The sequence below is a fragment of the Schistocerca americana genome, chromosome 1 (genome assembly GCF_021461395.2).
Source record: "Schistocerca americana isolate TAMUIC-IGC-003095 chromosome 1, iqSchAmer2.1, whole genome shotgun sequence".
NCBI classification, from domain to species: Eukaryota; Metazoa; Arthropoda; class Insecta; order Orthoptera; family Acrididae; genus Schistocerca; species Schistocerca americana.
Genome location: NC_060119.1, coordinates 596,725,040 through 596,742,770, shown reverse-complemented (window position 1 = coordinate 596,742,770; position 17,731 = coordinate 596,725,040). Strand labels below are relative to the sequence as shown.

The following is a 17,731-nucleotide window of genomic DNA, read 5'->3' as shown; positions in this document are numbered from 1 at the left end:
TGTGTCATACTATGACTCAAACCTGGACCTTGGCTTTTGCAGGCAATGCTATTATGAAGTTATCCACTCATCACATACCTCAAAACTTCCCTCCTACCCCCCGAGCTTCTCAGCAGCATTCCTCATACCTTGTTAGACTAGTATCTCTAGGAAGAAAGATATTACAGAAAATAGCTTGGGTAAATCCTCTCTTCAGTGGAGATGATTCAAACGCCAAATACTGACTACTGTGAGCAGCTAATTGTCTTGCATTATTCCAACTGCAAGTTATATATAAAACAAAAATGCAGAAAAACAGTTTACAAAAGAAATAAGAGAAGTCACTTTTAGATTATTTGTGGCTTTTTATTTGTTTTCTTTCTGGCTCATGAACAATACTGATAAATCCCGTCACAGATGGCTACTGTGAGCAGAAGTGCCATCTTTCAGTGAAAAGTAGGGGCTAATACCTTAAACACCACTCTAGTGTGTATCCACTGCAGATCAGATGCATTTTATTCTGTTAAATTCTCTTCTACCCCTTGCAATCGGGGAGAGCCCTTTGAATCCCCATTATTATTTAACATTTTATCAACCCATTCTTCATTCACTATAGGGTTCGTTCAAAACACACAATTGCTAAACATGGTTGTTTATAAGATACACATTACCTGGAATGTAAATACCTACAGCAACTTCTATAATAACTGTATTCCTTTTTCCTATAATTCAAATTTGTTTGCCACCTGGAAGGTCTGTCAAGCACAGTACAATGGGCCAGCATGTTTTTTATCTCTGTCTCCTCACTTGTTAATGGTTACAAACACACGTATCATATACAAACAGTTGGGACATCAAGCAAAATGATGGCTTAAAACTAAAATATTTGTACTGTAGGCTAATTACAAAAGTCTGTTAGCATAAAGTTTTCATTCATTACATTTAAGGACACTGACTAGTAAGTGTGTGCTTCAAATAATTTGAGTTAAGCTGTTAAAATATGCTAATAATTATAAAAATTAAATATGATTAACAAAACAATAAGTAATAACATAATCACATTACAGAGTATAAATACTAATCTCTTATGACAGTGGCATTGTGTGGCACCCAATACTACAACGAGGATTTGATTGAAATTGTTTTAATGTTAATCAAACTTGAGAATAAAAACTAAATTCACCATGTTACTTCCTTCCATTCACGCTATTTTTCAAAACAATTGCTTCATTATTAAGTATCTTGTTACACATTTTAACAAATTAAAGACTAATGGAATGATTTTATTTTAAAATCTCTTTATGAAGCAAATGTTTTAAAATTTTGCAAAGACACAATAAAACATCACATTGACTGAACAGACTGCTTTTCTTTTTACAATCTGCAGCAAATATGTCATATAAATAAAATATTTACATTTTATAAATGCAAATAAAACTTAGGCATAAATAGAAAATCTTTCCATAAAGCCTTTACAATTATATCACATTTCTGGACAGGCATGAGAAGTTTAACTTCTACACAATTGCACAACAATAAAGCATTACAGTAGCACTATTCCATGATCACGTTCCAATCTGCGTCTAGCTTTCAATGAAACAGTTCCCATTAGGTCAGATGGTGTGGGTAAACCAGCTGTATCGCCAGTACTCTGTTGATAGAATACTTCTGTATTTCCACACTGATAACCATAAACTGTCCTATCTTCACACCTGGAATTAAAACAATTATATTTGAAACTGTATTAGAGACAGTCCAAAATCATAAAATTCCAATAGTCAGAAAGTAATTACGGTTTTCAAAATGTTTCAAACTGCTGACAACAAAAAGCAAAATGTCAGGATCTCAAGCTACTGGAATCAGAAGTTCTCTTTGGAAGGAAAACATGGGCATAAGGCTGAAACCACCTGTGTCAGAGAAGCCGCCACACTGATATAACAATACGAAATCCAGAATGAGAATTTCACTCTGCAGCGGAGTGTGCGCTGATATGAAACTTACTGGCAGATTAAAACTGTGTGCCCGACCGAGACTCGAACTCGGGACCTTTGCCTTTCGCGGGCAAGTGCTCTACCATCTGAGCTACTGAAGCACGACTCACGACCGGGCGTGAGTCGTGCTTCGGTAGTTCAGATGGTAGAGCACTTGCCCGCAAAAGGCAAAGGTCCCGAGTTCGAGTCTCGGTCGGGCACACAATTTTAATCTGCCAGGAAGTTTAATACGAAATCATTTGGTGGGATAGAATCCTTCACCAGAGAGCAACAAGTAGGAATTTAATGAGTAAATTAGCTTCCTTGCCAGAAATAAAAACAACAAAAACATGGAAGAATAGTATTTAAGATCAAATGTTGGTTGAGAGAATAGGTAGTGGAATGAGAGTGAACACAGTACCAAGACAATTTTACAAACATATTAATAATACTTCACTTATTTCATCACTAAATCAAGAAGGTGTAGTGACAATATATCACTGGCAACATGAAAAAAAAGTGACTTCAAAGAAAAAGAACTGTGCTAACAACAGCACTTCACGCATTATTTCATGTAGCATAATTTCACATATAATTCAGTTCCATGCACTAAGATCCTTAGCATTTTGCAGGCAAGCTGTGTTTGTTCTCACCATTAATAGTTAGGTGTCATAGCTACAATGGGAGACCTGTACCTGTTTAATGTTTATCTGCGCACCTTATTCCACAATACAACGTGTAAATTTAAAAAAATGCACTGTCTACCATGAACATTATTTTAGTTAAGCTAAAACTGCCAGGAATAATATTATTCTCTTCACATGTAAATGTCTAACTCTGTGTTAATTAATAAAAATTTTCAACAAATAGCACCTTTAAATTTTTATACACTTGAAAGATGATCCACACTGAGAAACTTGCATATTAAAATTACATGAAATTATGAACAAGGATTCTCTTTATAATAACAGCAACACTATTTTTGTTTATATCCATTATTGTGACTTGAGTAAGACATTAGAAAGTTGATATAAAAACTGTCATTTAAAGAAATGTGGAAGAGAACTCATTCTATACTCTGGCATTACCAAAAGAATTGGTATAATGAAAGGTAAGAAGAGTTAAATATGCTGTCAAGGGTAACTTCATTAGCATACTATCCAAAAGGGAAAGGGGGGAGGAAATCACAATGATTCAGCTCAAAGCCATCATCCCACTATTCACTGTAGTCAGTTCAGATAAACCACAGAAACCCTAAACCTGAATAGGCGGACATGGATTGAACTTTGCTCCTCCTGAATGTGACTCTAATGTCTCAACTACTATACCACCTCAATCAGTACATGGTAAAATATCTTGGATGTTCAGAAATAAAGCTCTTCCCAGTACAACTACTTTTACTTCCTTAATTCATTCTGAAAATTATCATCTCCAGCTTGAACACCTCTCATTGCCCTCACCTTATAAATTCTTGTTTACATACTTCTATATCTATTGCATTCTTTCGTGCACTGTAAAATAAATGTCTTGTATGAGAACATATTTCCTGGACATGGCCAAGGGGCCGGAGTTGCTGGATCAAGTAACATTGTATGTGGATGATTTGCTAGTTGCAACACTCTTGTGGGAAGATCAATGTTACAGTTCAATACTTATTTCTTTTTACATCTTTATTGCCATGCAATGAACCAAGCAGAGGATGTCAATGAAAAAAGTGTCGCTGATCTGGAAAAAAATTTTGATATTTTTGAAAACAGATTTCAGCCAGTATAGACCACCCTCAGAATTGAAAATGCACACCACTTGCTGCAAAGATGTTTTGGATCTGAAAATTACTTACACTGGCTGAAACTGGTTAACAGATATATAATAAAATTATTGTATATACTGTGTTATTCAGACAAGTTCTCACGTAAAACATGTACTTCAGTTAACAAGTATCTTAATTCTGCATGTTGATCCTCAGGTTAGTGAAGATGCTGTTACTTGGACAATTCATAACTAAATTTTTTTAAAACTATACATTTACCTTACAACAATTTCAGTAAGATTTGGTGAATGAATAAAGCTTTCATGTAGGCAGCTCACTGTATCAAGTTCTGATGGTCCCCATGGCCCTCCTCTATGCAGCATATCCCAGTTAGGGTCCAAACAGAGGAAACTATACTGTTCTGAAACTTCTGTGTGAGGGAAGTATTCCAGACAGTGTTTCAGACGAGCCTCCAGATGGTTTAAGCCATTGACACTGGTTTGCCACTGACAGGAAGAAAAGGCAAAATAATATTTATAATTTTTGCAGATACATTATAAAGCATGTTGTAAACGGAGACTGTACATGTCTGAAAATATGTTCAGCATACACTAATACACTTTTCATCTAAAAAAGTTGAATCAAAAGAAACACAAAACAGCTCTTCAAAATTCATGCCAGCACTGTGCTGTACCTTATTTCCTAATAATACAACAACATCATAAACATGTCATAATAGCATTGTAGCAAGAATGTCACTACAACAGTCATAAGAACGAGTAAAATTACGTATGTAAGTGAGACGTCGATTGCAGTTTATGAATGCAGTTGGAATATCCATATAAATTGCTAGTGCAGCCCATCTTGATCGTTATTGCTATGTCATGGCTCACAGACCTCCAGTACTGCAGCACTGGATCACAGGTGGCCTATGCCACAAGTCACAGGGGCTACATTGGCTAACATCCCACTGCAATTCTGAGGGCATGCCTCACTGGCAGGTGGTTGCGGTATCACTACCAAAGGGCACAGTTGGCATAGCTCTAATCGCTTATGCAGATTCATGTGCTCAAAAACCAGAGTCACTGTGTTCTGGCACTTCAGTACTATTTAAACTAGTACTCACCATTCTCGATAGATGTGTTCTCTGCACAATTACACAAACCACTGCTGCAGTTCCTCAGTCTGAAGCTTTCCTAGAGTCATTCCACAACCTGTCGGCCCTTATCAGCCTACCAACCACAAATCTTATGCTTCCAGTGTGATGTGGAGCACCCAGCAATCACCCTCAAGCCACAATGGACTTGCATTCGAGAGGACGTCGGTTAAATCCCACGTCTGGCCATCCTGATTTAGGTTTTCCGTGATTTCCCTAAATTGCTCCAGGCAAATGTCGGGATGGTTCCTTTGAAAGGGCACGGCCGACTTCCTTCCTCATCCTTCCCTAATCCGATGAGACCGATAACCTCGCAGTTTAGTCTCTTCCCCCCAAACAACCCAACCCAACCCTCACCCTCAAGCTACACTGAGACCTCTCAGTGTGGACCTCCTGGACTTTGGTATTTGGCCCAACACAAGTGTTGTATGCTTGGACATTCTTTGTGAACCACACGTTGATTCTAATAATTGTTATTCATATTTTTTGTAGAGGGTAGTCCTCAGGACTTAACATTTCTTTTTCTCTCATTTGAAAGACAGAAACTTAATTGTGAACAATTACCTAGGTTGGCTAGTTATGCTCCAAAGAAGGAGAGCTGAAGTTTTATGTTCAGTCTAATAAATTTATTTTGCATTGTCCACCTGGGCTTTGGTTTCTCTGTGCTAAAACTGGTATGAGCTGCTTCAATATGGAATGAGGTTTTCTGTGGACTCACTTTGCATATTTATATTATGCCACATGTAGACGTTGTTTCTTTATGTGCTTTCCAAGCTTGCCATCACAAGCTTGCCACCAGGAATCTCCAAACGGTTGTCTCACATCAACTTGTTGGTAAAGGGATCCTGGATAGAGTTTTCACTGTGCCCAGGTGAAGGCGCAGCCCACCTTGAACAGCACATCATCACTCATGGGATATCAGATGATGCCCAGCAGTGTGGTTTCTTCCCCCCCCCCCCCCCCCCCCCTCCTAAGCAGCAGCAGAAGTTTATCATCTGTTGCAACAGCTCAATTCTGACGTCAAGTCTCTTGCTTTGCATTATGAACATTCAGAATCCTGTTTGTTGGACTACTTTGGCTCTCAAGTGAACTCGGCAGCTGCCCACAGCAAGTTTTTTAGCTGTTGTACACAAAATGGACAGTCATATAGGGAGTGGGTAGCGCAGTTGCAAGGCCATTCGAGGGATTGCCATTTCCATTGTTCATATCCTTAGTGCAAACAGTTTTCCTGGTACTGCAGATCAAGGAACAAGCTGTTATGAGAAATGTATTGCCACCTAGGTTCCCCTCTTCTAAACCTTTTTCCATGCACCTGTAAAGCTGTAGTAATGACACCATCGAAGTAAAGTGTCAGTTGAGCAGTCAGTCAAGTTCAGTACCAACAGCCTCCCTGACAGCCGACATCTTTGTGGTCGACACATCAGCTGGTCCATGAACATTTTGCGATTGAATGTACTCAATGCCCTTGGTTTGGAAGTCCACAGTTCAATCAATCGCATTAAACTGTTTGTCTCGAGCTTCTACCCGCATAAATTTTGTGCAAAATATGCCTGGGTTTTCTCACATCCATCAACCAGTGTCACCAATTTTGAAGTGCACTTATCTTTGTCCTTCAGTGAACATAGGTTTTCTTAAAGCATAGAATGTTCTGTTTGCTTTGCACAACAAGCTTCATCTTTAGCTGCAATGCTTGCAGGAAGGAGGAATTCTGACTCCTACTACAGTCAGTGGGCCACACCTATAGCGATCGTTAGGAAACCAAGTAGATCGTTCACGATTGGTGAAGATTTTAAGGCAACTGTCAATGCCCAGTTCATCATTAACACATACCCTATTATTAAAGTGAAGGATATCATGGTGTGCCTTGCTGGAGGTGAAGTTTTTGCAAAAATGGAACTACAGGATACTTACTTGCAGCTTCCACTGGATGAAGCCTCCAAAGACATCTTGGTCATCAATATTCTATTTGGTCTTTTTCAATTAATTGTCCACCCTTTGGTACCATCAGCGCATCAGACAAATTCCATCACTATTTGGAACAACTCACATGGAACATTTTAGGGACAGCAAATTATTTGGAGAAAATAACTGTCACTGGTAAAAATGCGCAGGATCTCACACATAATTTCAAATTCTTGTTTGGTGTGCCCCAATGGGCTAATTTGAAATGTAATAAGGAAAAATGTTGCAGGTGAAGTATCTGGCATATGTTTTCAGCACAACTCAAATCAGTGTTAGGTCAAATGAACTACTGCAGAAAATCCATTCCCCATGTGGCAGCTATTGCCAAACCACTACATAAGCTCCTTTGCAGGAATTTTAAGTAGTAATGGTCCTCTGTTTGTGACAACACTTTTCAAGAGCACAAACAGGATCAATTCGCTCAACGTGTCTCATGGTGTACAATCCTTCCATGTGCCTGATACTGGTGACAGATGCGTCTGACTGTGCTTGGGTTCAGGTCTTTCTCACGAAGTTGACCACCTGACTGCATTTGTTTCCAAGACATCAATACAACTGCAGCAAAATTACAATCAAATCATATCTGTGTTGAAAAACTTTCAGAATTATGTGTATGGATGGAGATTCATCCTGTTAACGGATCATGCTAATACACAGACCAGGAGCAACAACTGCCTGCAGAGATGGGCATTTTCTTCTTTGGGTACCACTATGGAATCTAGCATCGGTCCACAATGCAACACGCCACTGCAAACATCCCATCGTGTCTACCCTTGGGATAAGACCCTCAGATTGATATGGCTCCTGAACCCTGCTTTTATATGATGCTGAAGCTGAAGCAGCAGTGACCGGCTTGCCTTGATGCTGCAGTCATCGTATGTCGGTCACCAGAGGACACAGACCCCCATGAAGTAATGCGATTAGTGAAGAACAGTTTGTCACTGGACTGCAAGACTCCTGAACGTTGGGACATTCAGGCCTGTTGGTATTGTTGATATGAGCTGTCCTCTGTCAAAGACACCCTCTTGTTCCCTGGAGATAATGGCCCCACCAGAGTGGTCATTCCACAAACACTACAACACTGTGTCATGACATTACTTCAGAAAAGCCATTGTGGTATGGTCATCACAAAATGGTTGGCTCACCAACACATCATCTGGAGGGGAACTGACAACGATATCGAACACGTGGTTGTGGCATACACGACATATCAAAGCAAGAAGGCAGTACTGGCTCATCCGCACTTTCATTGGCCTGATGTGACATCTCTATGGTTCTGCATTCATATAGATTTTGCAGGGCTCTTCCTACACTACACTCGGTTGGTCGTCATAAATGTCGACCACAGTTTCCCATACATTACATGGATGCAGTCAACATCATCAATAATAATCATCCAGGCCTTGTCTCACATGTTCTCAATTCAACGGCTGCCAGAAACCATTGAGTGTGTGTGTGTGTGTGTGTGTGTGGGGGGGGGGGGGGGGGGGGGGGCACGGTCCTCAGTGCACATCAGCACAGAGTTTTGCAGTTTTTGTGTGGAGAACAGCATAGCTTTGGCACGTAAAGCACCATTTAACACTGCTTAAAATGGACTGGCAGAGAAGTTAATCCACACTTTCAAAACTCGAGTATCCAGACAGAATAATCCCCACAATTTTCTGTTCCAGAGTTTGTCCCATCAAGGCCCAGGAACATCGATCACGACTATGACCACAGGACTCACAGGCCACAGGAGCTGGGGGCATCAGTCTTTTCATGGGCCAGGTGCATGCTCCTATGGACGTTGATGGCACTCCCCTGATCCTCCATTTGCCCAGGATGCCGACAGTGGCACCACCACCTTCTGGCATGTCAAGATGTGTCACAATATCTCTTCTATGGGAGGATGTTGTGTGGGTCTGACAGCCCTCCAGCATAAAAGCAATGCATAACGGGTGGCCTACATCACAAATCACAGCAGCGACATTGGCTAACACGGCCACTGCAAGTGCAGGCCTCACTGGCAGGCAGTGGCAGAATCATCATCAAAGAGCACAGTCAGTGCACGCCTACCCACGACAGAGACGTAATGGTGAACTATTACTTGTGTTGTGTAATTAGGCTATGAAGAAGGAGAATTGAAATTTTGTTTTCATTCTAATAAACTTAATCTTCATCCAAAGCAAATCAGCAACCAGTGTCTTTCTCCAGGGCTCCAAAATTATGGAAATTGCATGGAGGGAGGTTGGGACTTATGGAAGATGTGTAAGGGCTTCCCAGCAAAACTTCCGAAGCATACTCTAAACAGTCTTGGCAACTTGTGGGCAGGCAACTCTGCAATAGAATGATGTCATCCAACAACATTCCTTGGTGTTTAGACTTGATGGGGCACCTCTGTTTTTACAAAGCCACCACATACCACTGTGCATTAATTGTGATGCCATGTTCCAGATAGTCAATGAACAGCAGGCCCTTGCATTCAAAGAAAAAGGTTATCACAACTTTTCCAGAGGTGGCATTTGTATTGTTTTGAGTTTGCAGCTGAAGTTTTGCTGAGAAGCCTTCACACATACTCCGTACCATTCCAACCTCTCTCCACGCAATTCCTGCAATTTTGGAGTCCTAAAGAAAGACATTTGCAGTTTTCAATCTGCTTCAGATGAAGATGGGTCCAATCATGGTTCCACAGGCAACTGCAAACATTTTTCCACAAAGGCACTGATCATCTTGCCTCTCAGCAGGATAAATGTATTAACACCTATGGCAATTACTTTTGAAATAATGAACAGTTTCTTACTTTTCCCAACCTCTCTTGGTTTCATTTGACTGCCCATTGTAGAAGATATACTGCATCCAAAGAAATCCATTGTGAATAATCCTCCTCCTCCTTTTTAATAATAATAATAATAATAATAATAATAATAATGTGATTTCTCGAGGTTTCTTCTTATTTTTTTATTTTTTATTATTATTATTGCATGATTGATTAACTGTGTGCTTTTCAGTGTTTGGTCCATTTCTCATTTTAATGCACACTATTTCAAACATCCAACATAAGCATCATGTTAAGAAGCTGTGAGCTGTGTTATTACTCATATTCAATGCTTGAACTCCATCTTGACTGTGAAGTTTTGTTGGTGTCATACTGCTACTGATGGCAGAGATGGACTCCTGATGCTCACTATGCTCTCTGATGCTCTGATGACAAGGTGGCTGGCAAGATTAATAAATTGAGTGGTTTCTTAAACTGAAACCTCTATCTCAGTTTATTAAATTTTCTGTCATCTTTTATAATATTCAAGACAGTGTTCAGTGACAGATGGTCCAGTTCAAGTCAGGTATGTCACCGATGCTCCTTGCATTTTTGTTCAACTGTCCTAATAGTCTGATCAAAATACAACACGCCACATTCGCATGGAATGTGGTACACACTTGGTTTCTGGAGACCTAGATCACTTTCAACATTACAAAGACTTATTTTTATTGATGGGAAGAAAGGAAGATTAAGAGTTTAGCATCTCGCTAACAATGAGGTCATTGGAGATGGGGTACAAGCCCAGATAAAGGAACGATGAGGAAAAATCAGCCTTACCCTTTCAAGGGAACCATCCTGGGATTGCCATAATCAATTTAGGGACACCGTGGAAAATCAAAATCTGGATGGCTGGAGATCTGAACTCTTGAGTCCAGTGTGTTACCCTCTGAGCTACCTTGCTTGGTCTATGTTGATGGGGCTGAAACACAATGGCTGCAACGTTTCCATGGGAATCTACTGATCCTTTCCGGGTACTGGGCCAGTATAAGGCAAGTAAGTGATTCTTCACTCTTCTGTTTCTTAGTTTCAAGTTTTGTCTCAAATGTTGGTTCTAAATGCAACACCCACTAAATATGCCAATCTGAGCACTGATTCTTCAGAACACTATTCATAGGTGCTGTAATTCTTCAGCGAGGCTCTCCTTGTCTGCCAGTGTTCGAGCTCTGTGGATTAAAGGCTATGATGTATATAAGTACCAGATGTAGAAGCATATATCACTAGGGATAAGATAGATACTGCATACAGGAAAACTGAAGAGATCTCCACACAAAAGAGAAACACCTTTACGAATACCAAGAGCTCAGATGGAAAACCAGTCCTAAGCAAAGAAGGGAAAGCCGAAAGGTGGAAGGAGTGTATAGAGGGTTTGTATAAGGGAGATGTACTTGAGGGCAATATTATGGAAATGGAAGAGAACATAGATGAAGATGAGAAAGGAGATATGATACTGCATGGAGAATTTGACAAAGAACTGAAAGACTTCATTTGAAACAAGGCCCCGGTAGTAGACAACATTCTGTCAGAGCTTCTGATAGCCTTGGGAGAGCCAAACATGACAAAATTCTTCCACCTGGTGAGCAAGATGTATGAGACAGGTGAAATACCTGCACACTTCAAGAAGAATACAATAATTTCAGTTACAAAGAAAGCAGGTGCTCACAGGCTTGAAAATTACCAAACTGTCCGTTTAATAAATCACAGCTGCAAAATGCTAACACGATTCCTTAACAGAAGAATGGAAAAACTGGCAGAAGCCAACCTCGGGGAAGATCAGTTTAGATTCTGGAGAAATGTAGGAACATGTGAAGCAATACTGACCCTATGACTTCTCATAGAATATAGGTTAAGAAAGATAAACTTATGTTTATAGCATTTGTAGACTTATAGAAAGCTTTTGACAATGTTGACTGGAATAATCCCATTCAAATTCTAAAGGTGGCAGGGGTAAAATACAGGGAGTGAAAGGCTATTTATAATTTGTACAAAATCCAAATGACAGTTATAGGAGTCGAGGGGTATGAGAGGGAAGCAGTGTTTAGAAGGGCGGGAGACAGGGTTGTAGGCTACCCCCAATGTTATTCAATCTGTATACTGAGCAAGAAGTAAAAGAAACAAAAGAAAAATTTGGTGTAGGAATTAAAGTCCACAAATAATAAATGAAAACTTTGTGGTTTGCCAATGACGCTGTAATTCTGCCAGAGATAGCAAAGGACTTGGAAGAGCAGTTGAATGGAATGGACAGTGTCTTGAAAGGAGGATACAAGATGAACATCAATAAAAGCAAAATGACGATAATGGAATGTAGTCGAATTAAACCAGGTGATGCTGACGGGAGTAGATTAGGAAATGAGACACTTAAAGTAGTAAATGACTTTTGCTATTTGGGAAGCAAAATAACTGATAATGGTCGAAGTAAGGAGGATATAAAATGTAGACTGGCAGTGGCTAGAAAAGCATTTCTGAAAAAGAGAAATTTGTTAATATTGAGAATAGATTTAAGTGTCAGGAAGTCCTTTCTGGAAGTATTTGTATGGAGTGTAGCCATGTATGGAAGTGAAACATGGCCAAATAAATAGTTTAGACAAGAAGAGAATAGAAGCTTTTGAGATGTGAAGCTACAAAATAATGCCGAAGATTAGATGTGTAGATCACGTAACAAATGAGGTACCGAATGAAATTGGGGAAAAGAGAAATTTGTGACACAGCCTACCTATAACAAGGGATCAGTTGGTAGGACATTCTGAGTGAGGTATCAAGGGATCACCAATTTAGTGTGTGTGTGGGGGGGGGGGGGGGGTAAATCTTAGAGGGAGACCGAGAGATGAATACAGTAACCAGATTCAGAAGGATGTAGGTTGTAGTAGTCACTTGGAGATTAAGAGGCTTGAACAGGATAGAGTGGCAAGGAGAGCTGTATCAAACCAATCTTTGGACTGAAGACCACAACAACAAATACCAGGGAATGAGATCAGAAATTGGAATTAATGGAAAGCTGAAGAAAAATCAAATAAAAAAGAAATAAAAGCCAGACTTCACCATTTCTGTCAGTCCTACCAAAGTGAGAAAAATATCTCAAATTCCTTTAATGTATGTTCTTTTCCAGCCTTGCCATAAAGTTTTGGAAATATTACCTGTTTGAAGACACATCTCTGCAATTTGTATTGTGTCTTAGGGGCCTCCATGTCAAAATATAGGATGCATTACTCAAAAGTCCTGCACACACAGAATGATTCTACATAGACACAAAAATTACGGAGAACAGAATTGCTCCAACTTATTTCCACAATAAGCAGACTGAGACTACCAGTTGCTTGACTTGGTCACTCGTATGTAAGGAACAAGCAACAAGTGAAAACTGATGGACTTCAGAACCACTGCATGTCAAGTTCTATCATGCTCACCCTCTGCATACTCATATGGTATTTAAGTGAAAGCTAGTCAACGCTAAAACATTCCCCATTATATCGCACTCAGGAGTCATCCATACCAGGCTTCCAGAAAATCTTTCTGCAATTGGCATCATGAAAAGCTTCATAATACTGATCGAAAGTCCATGAACCTTAGGGTCTGTCAAACTGTCCACAATTCTTTCACAGTGAAACAATATTAATGTTACTTTTTCTACTATTTATTATTAACAACACTCTTGTCACAAGCTTTATTAAAGTCTCTAGCAGTTTTCTTGGTAATATCTTTGTCTGACCAGTCCTAACAAATTGCTTTCCTTTGGTGTCATTACTGTGGTCTTCAGTTTGAAAACTGGTTTGATGTTGCCTCCATGCTAGTCTATCCTGTGAAAATCTCTCTTTCTCTAAATAACTACAGCAACTTATATCAATGTAACCCACTTACTGTAGTCAAGCCTTGGTCTTCCTGTAGCTGTAGAATTACAACCCCCCCCCCCCCCCCCCCCCCCCCAAACACACATATACACAAAAAAACCATCCCACTATTACCATATTTGTGGTTCCTTGCTGCCTCAGGATGTATCCTATCAACCAAAGTCTAGTTATGCAATACATTTCTTTCATCTCCAATTAAATTCAGTACCTCTTCATTAGTTATACAATCTATCCATTTAACCATCAATATTCTTCTGTTCACCACTTTTCAGCAGTTTATTTTCTCTGCTTGTCTGAACTGTTTATTATTCACATTTTACATCCATACAAGAGTACACTCCAGACAAATACCTTCAGCAAAAGGCTCCTAACATAATTTCTTTTTTCAGGAACACTTTTTGTGTTATTATTAGTTTGAATCTTATATACTCTCTACTTAACTCATGATGAGCTATTTTGGTGTCCAAATAACAAATCTCAATTACTAGTTTTAGTGTTCCATTTCTTCAACCAATTCCCTTAACACGGCCTGAAATGATTTGACTACATACCATTATTCTTGTTTTACTTTTGTTGATATTCATCTTATAACCTCTTTTCAAGACACTGTCCATTCCATTCAGCTGATCTTCAAAGTCCTTTGCCATCTCTGACAGAACTATAATGTCAATGGCAAATCTTTTTCTCACTTAACATTAATTTCCTTTCGAAATTTCTCCTCGGGTTTTGTTTACTGTTGGGTCGTGGGTCACTGTACAACTACTGCCTCCCTCTGAGATCCTTTGACTCATATAACTGCAATCTGGTTTCTGTACAAGCTGTAGACAACATTCCACTCTCTTTATTGTATCTCAGCTGCCTTTGGTATATCAAATAATGTATTCCAATAAACACTGTCAACAGCTTTCCCTAAATCTACAAATGCTAAAAAGTTAGTTATATCCTTTTCAGTCCATCTTCTACAGTAAGTTGTAAGGACAGCATTGCCTTGAATGTTTCTACATTTCTCTGCAAACCAAACTGCTCTTCCCCTAGGTTGGCTTCTACCAATCTTGCTAGTCTTTTGTCAATAATTTTTATCATTCTAGCAACCGTGACTTATTAAACTGATGGTTCAGTAGTATTTTTACTTATTTTATTTATTTAAGTCTTACATCGAACCATGGTTTCACACATACAGTACCATTTTTACACCATAATTACCTAAGAAATATCAATTTTAATGTGACAAATGTTATTACATGATCTGAGTGTCAAGTGGCAGTGTGAGTAAATTATACTGCCTATGCAATACACTGAAGCACCAAAGAAACTGGTATACGCATGCATATTCATATTCAAAATACAGATATATGTAAACAGGCAGAATATGGCACTGTGGTCAGCAATGCCTATATAAGACAACAAGTCAACAAGTGTCCAGCACAGTTCTTAGATTGGTTACTGCTGCTACAATGGCAGGTTATCAAGATTTAAGTGAGTCTGAACGTGGTGTTATAGTCAGTGCACGAGCAATGGGGCACAGCACCTTCGAGGTAGCACTGAAACGGGGATTTTCCATATGACCATTTCAGGAGTGTATCGTGAATATCAGAAATCAGCTGAAACATCAAATCTCTGACATCGCTGCGGCCGGAAAAAGATCCTGCAAGAATGGGACCAACAACAACTGAAGAGAATCGTTCAACATGACAGCAGTGCAATCTTCCGCAAATTGCTGCAGATTTCAATGCTGGGCCATCAACAAGTGTCAGCATGCGAGCCATTCAATGAAACATCATCGATATGGGTTTTCAGAGCCGAAGGCCCACTTATGTACCCTTGATGACCACACAACAAACGCTTTATGCCTCGCCTGGGCCCGTCAACACTGACACTGGACTGTTGATGACTGTAAATATGTTGCCTGCTCAGACGAGTCTCGTTCCAAATTGTATCGAATGGCTAGACATGTACAGGTATGGAGACAACCTCATGAATCCATGGACCCTGCATGTCAGCAGGGAACTGTTCAAACTGGTGGAGGCTCTGTAATGGTGTGAGGCACATGCAGTTGGACTGATATGGTACCCCTGATATGTCTACATATGACACTGACAGGTGACATGTACATAAGCATCCACCTGCATCCATTCACGTCCATTGTGCATTCCGACTGACTTTGGCAATTCCAGCAGGACAATGCAACACCCCACAAGACCATAATTGCTACAGAGTGGCTCCAGTAACATTCTTTTGAGTTTAAACACTTCCGCTGGCCACCAAGAACATTACTGAGCATATCTGGGATGCCTTGCAACATGTTGTTAAGTAAAGATCTCCACCTCCTTGTACTCTTACGGATTTATGAACAGCCCTGCAGGACTCATGATGTCAATTCCCTCCAGCACTACTTCAGACATCAGTAGAGTCCATGCCACATTGTGTTGTGGCACATGTGTGTGCTCATGGGGATCCTATGCGATATTAGGCAGGTATACCAGTTTCTTTGGCTCTTCGGTGTAATAAAGTTAATACTGGCAGTACTTGTACTATTGCAGCTGCTGCCACTAATAGTGATGATGATGATGATAACAATACGAAAAAGAACAAGAAGAATAAGAATAATGATGACAATAACGATAGCGGCAGACAGAAGAATAATTTATGTGTGTACAAAATAGATTTTTTTGGTATGGCGAGTTCTGGGGAAAGGAAATTCAAGGAGACTGCAATGGTTACGAATGCTGGGAAATAAGGAAAGTTGGAAAGAAGGATGTAAAAGGGTAACAAGTGCACACAGGAATAATGGTAATCCTTAATGTTGCTTTAGCAGATATGTCATTAATTATCTTCTGAAGATGATGATGTTACTCAGTTGTATAATATAATGTAGGATGTTATTTCAGAGTCAGGTTCCTGCTACTGAGATGCATTTCGAGAAAGAAGCTGAACAATGTGTGGAGTGGGACACAAAGAATTTTGTTCTGATAGGAGTACGTGTTTCTGTCACATTGTTCAGACAAGACATTTAAGATTTATGAGAGATATGAGGGACAGTTTTCATTAATAAGCCAGTAAATAAGACAGAGTACGGAAATCTTTGCATCAATTGCCTGCATACAGCCAGGACATTTGTGCATAATATGGTGAAATATGATCACAGAGTTGAACATCACAGGTATAATGAACACAAGCATTCACACCAGTTCCAGGTACCACAAGCTTTCCTGAGAATGGCCTTCCAGAATAACATCACTCTAATCAATAATTGGAAGGATAACTGTTTGTACACATTTCTTATTCAGGTCCAGATAGAGATTTTTTTTGTATTTCTGTAGGGCATAGAGAGATGCTGACGCCTTCTTGTTCATTGCAGTTATGTGCTCAGTCCAATTTAGATTTTCTTCTATAATTATTCCTAGACTCTTTGCTGAAGGAGAGAAGTTGATATTTTTCCCATTTACAGTTAAAGATTGTAGGCATTCCTGATATTTTGGGCTAATGAGCCCAGAATTACCATTAAGTACTGCTTGGGTTTTGGATGGGCTGAGCTTTAACTCTATATGCGCTCCACCTATTTTGATAGTGCACCCGGGTCAGTAATGAGATTCTTGATAGCTGTCTTCAGGTAAGGTTTTGCTCTCGGGTACAGCTGGAAGTCATCAGCATACATGTAGTATTTGCAGGGGGACAAAACTAATGAAATATCATTTATACACAATGAAAAGATTATAGGACCTAACATTGGGCCCTGAGGGATGCCTAATACTACCCACCTTCACTGTGATTTTATGGTTCCGGATGTGGTACACTGCTGGTGAAACAACAGGTATGAACAAAACTCTTCCACTGCACTTGGCAAGAAATTTAAGCTGCTCAGTTTGGCAAGTAAAATATCATACTCAACAGTTGGGGGGGGGGGGGGGGGGGGTTGTTGCGGGGAAGGAGACCAGACAGCAAGGTCATCAGTCTCATCGGATTAGGGAAGGATGGGGAAGGAAGTCGGCCGTGCCCTTTGAAAGGAACCATCCCGGCATTTGCCTGGAGCGATTTAGGGAAATCACGGAAAACCTAAATCAGGATGGCCGGACGCAGGATTGAACCGTCGTCCTCCCGAATACTCAACAGTGTCAAAGGTTTTGCTGAAGTCTAAGAAGCATATGATAGTTGCCTCTCGTGCATCTGCAGCAAGATTCAGCTCATCTGTTACCTTTATTAAGGCAGGTAATATGCCGCAATGTTCACAGATGCTGATTAACATTAGTCTAGCCTAGTAGGTTGATTGTAGTTAAG

General features: G+C 39.9%; 1 protein-coding gene across 1 annotated transcript in view; it reads right to left on the bottom strand.

Moving 5' to 3' along the window:
• Nucleotides 1–320: 320 nt before the first annotated feature.
• The window catches only part of LOC124606964, a 76,212-nt gene continuing 58,801 nt past the window's right edge, over nt 321–17,731 (bottom strand). The window contains exons 8-9 of the mRNA XM_047139105.1: nt 3,979–4,205; nt 321–1,691 (exon numbers count right to left, since the gene is read on the bottom strand). Of these exons, the coding sequence (XP_046995061.1) occupies nt 1,523–1,691; nt 3,979–4,205 (396 nt within the window). The 3' untranslated portion in view covers nt 321–1,522. The remainder of the gene's footprint in view (nt 1,692–3,978; nt 4,206–17,731) is intronic.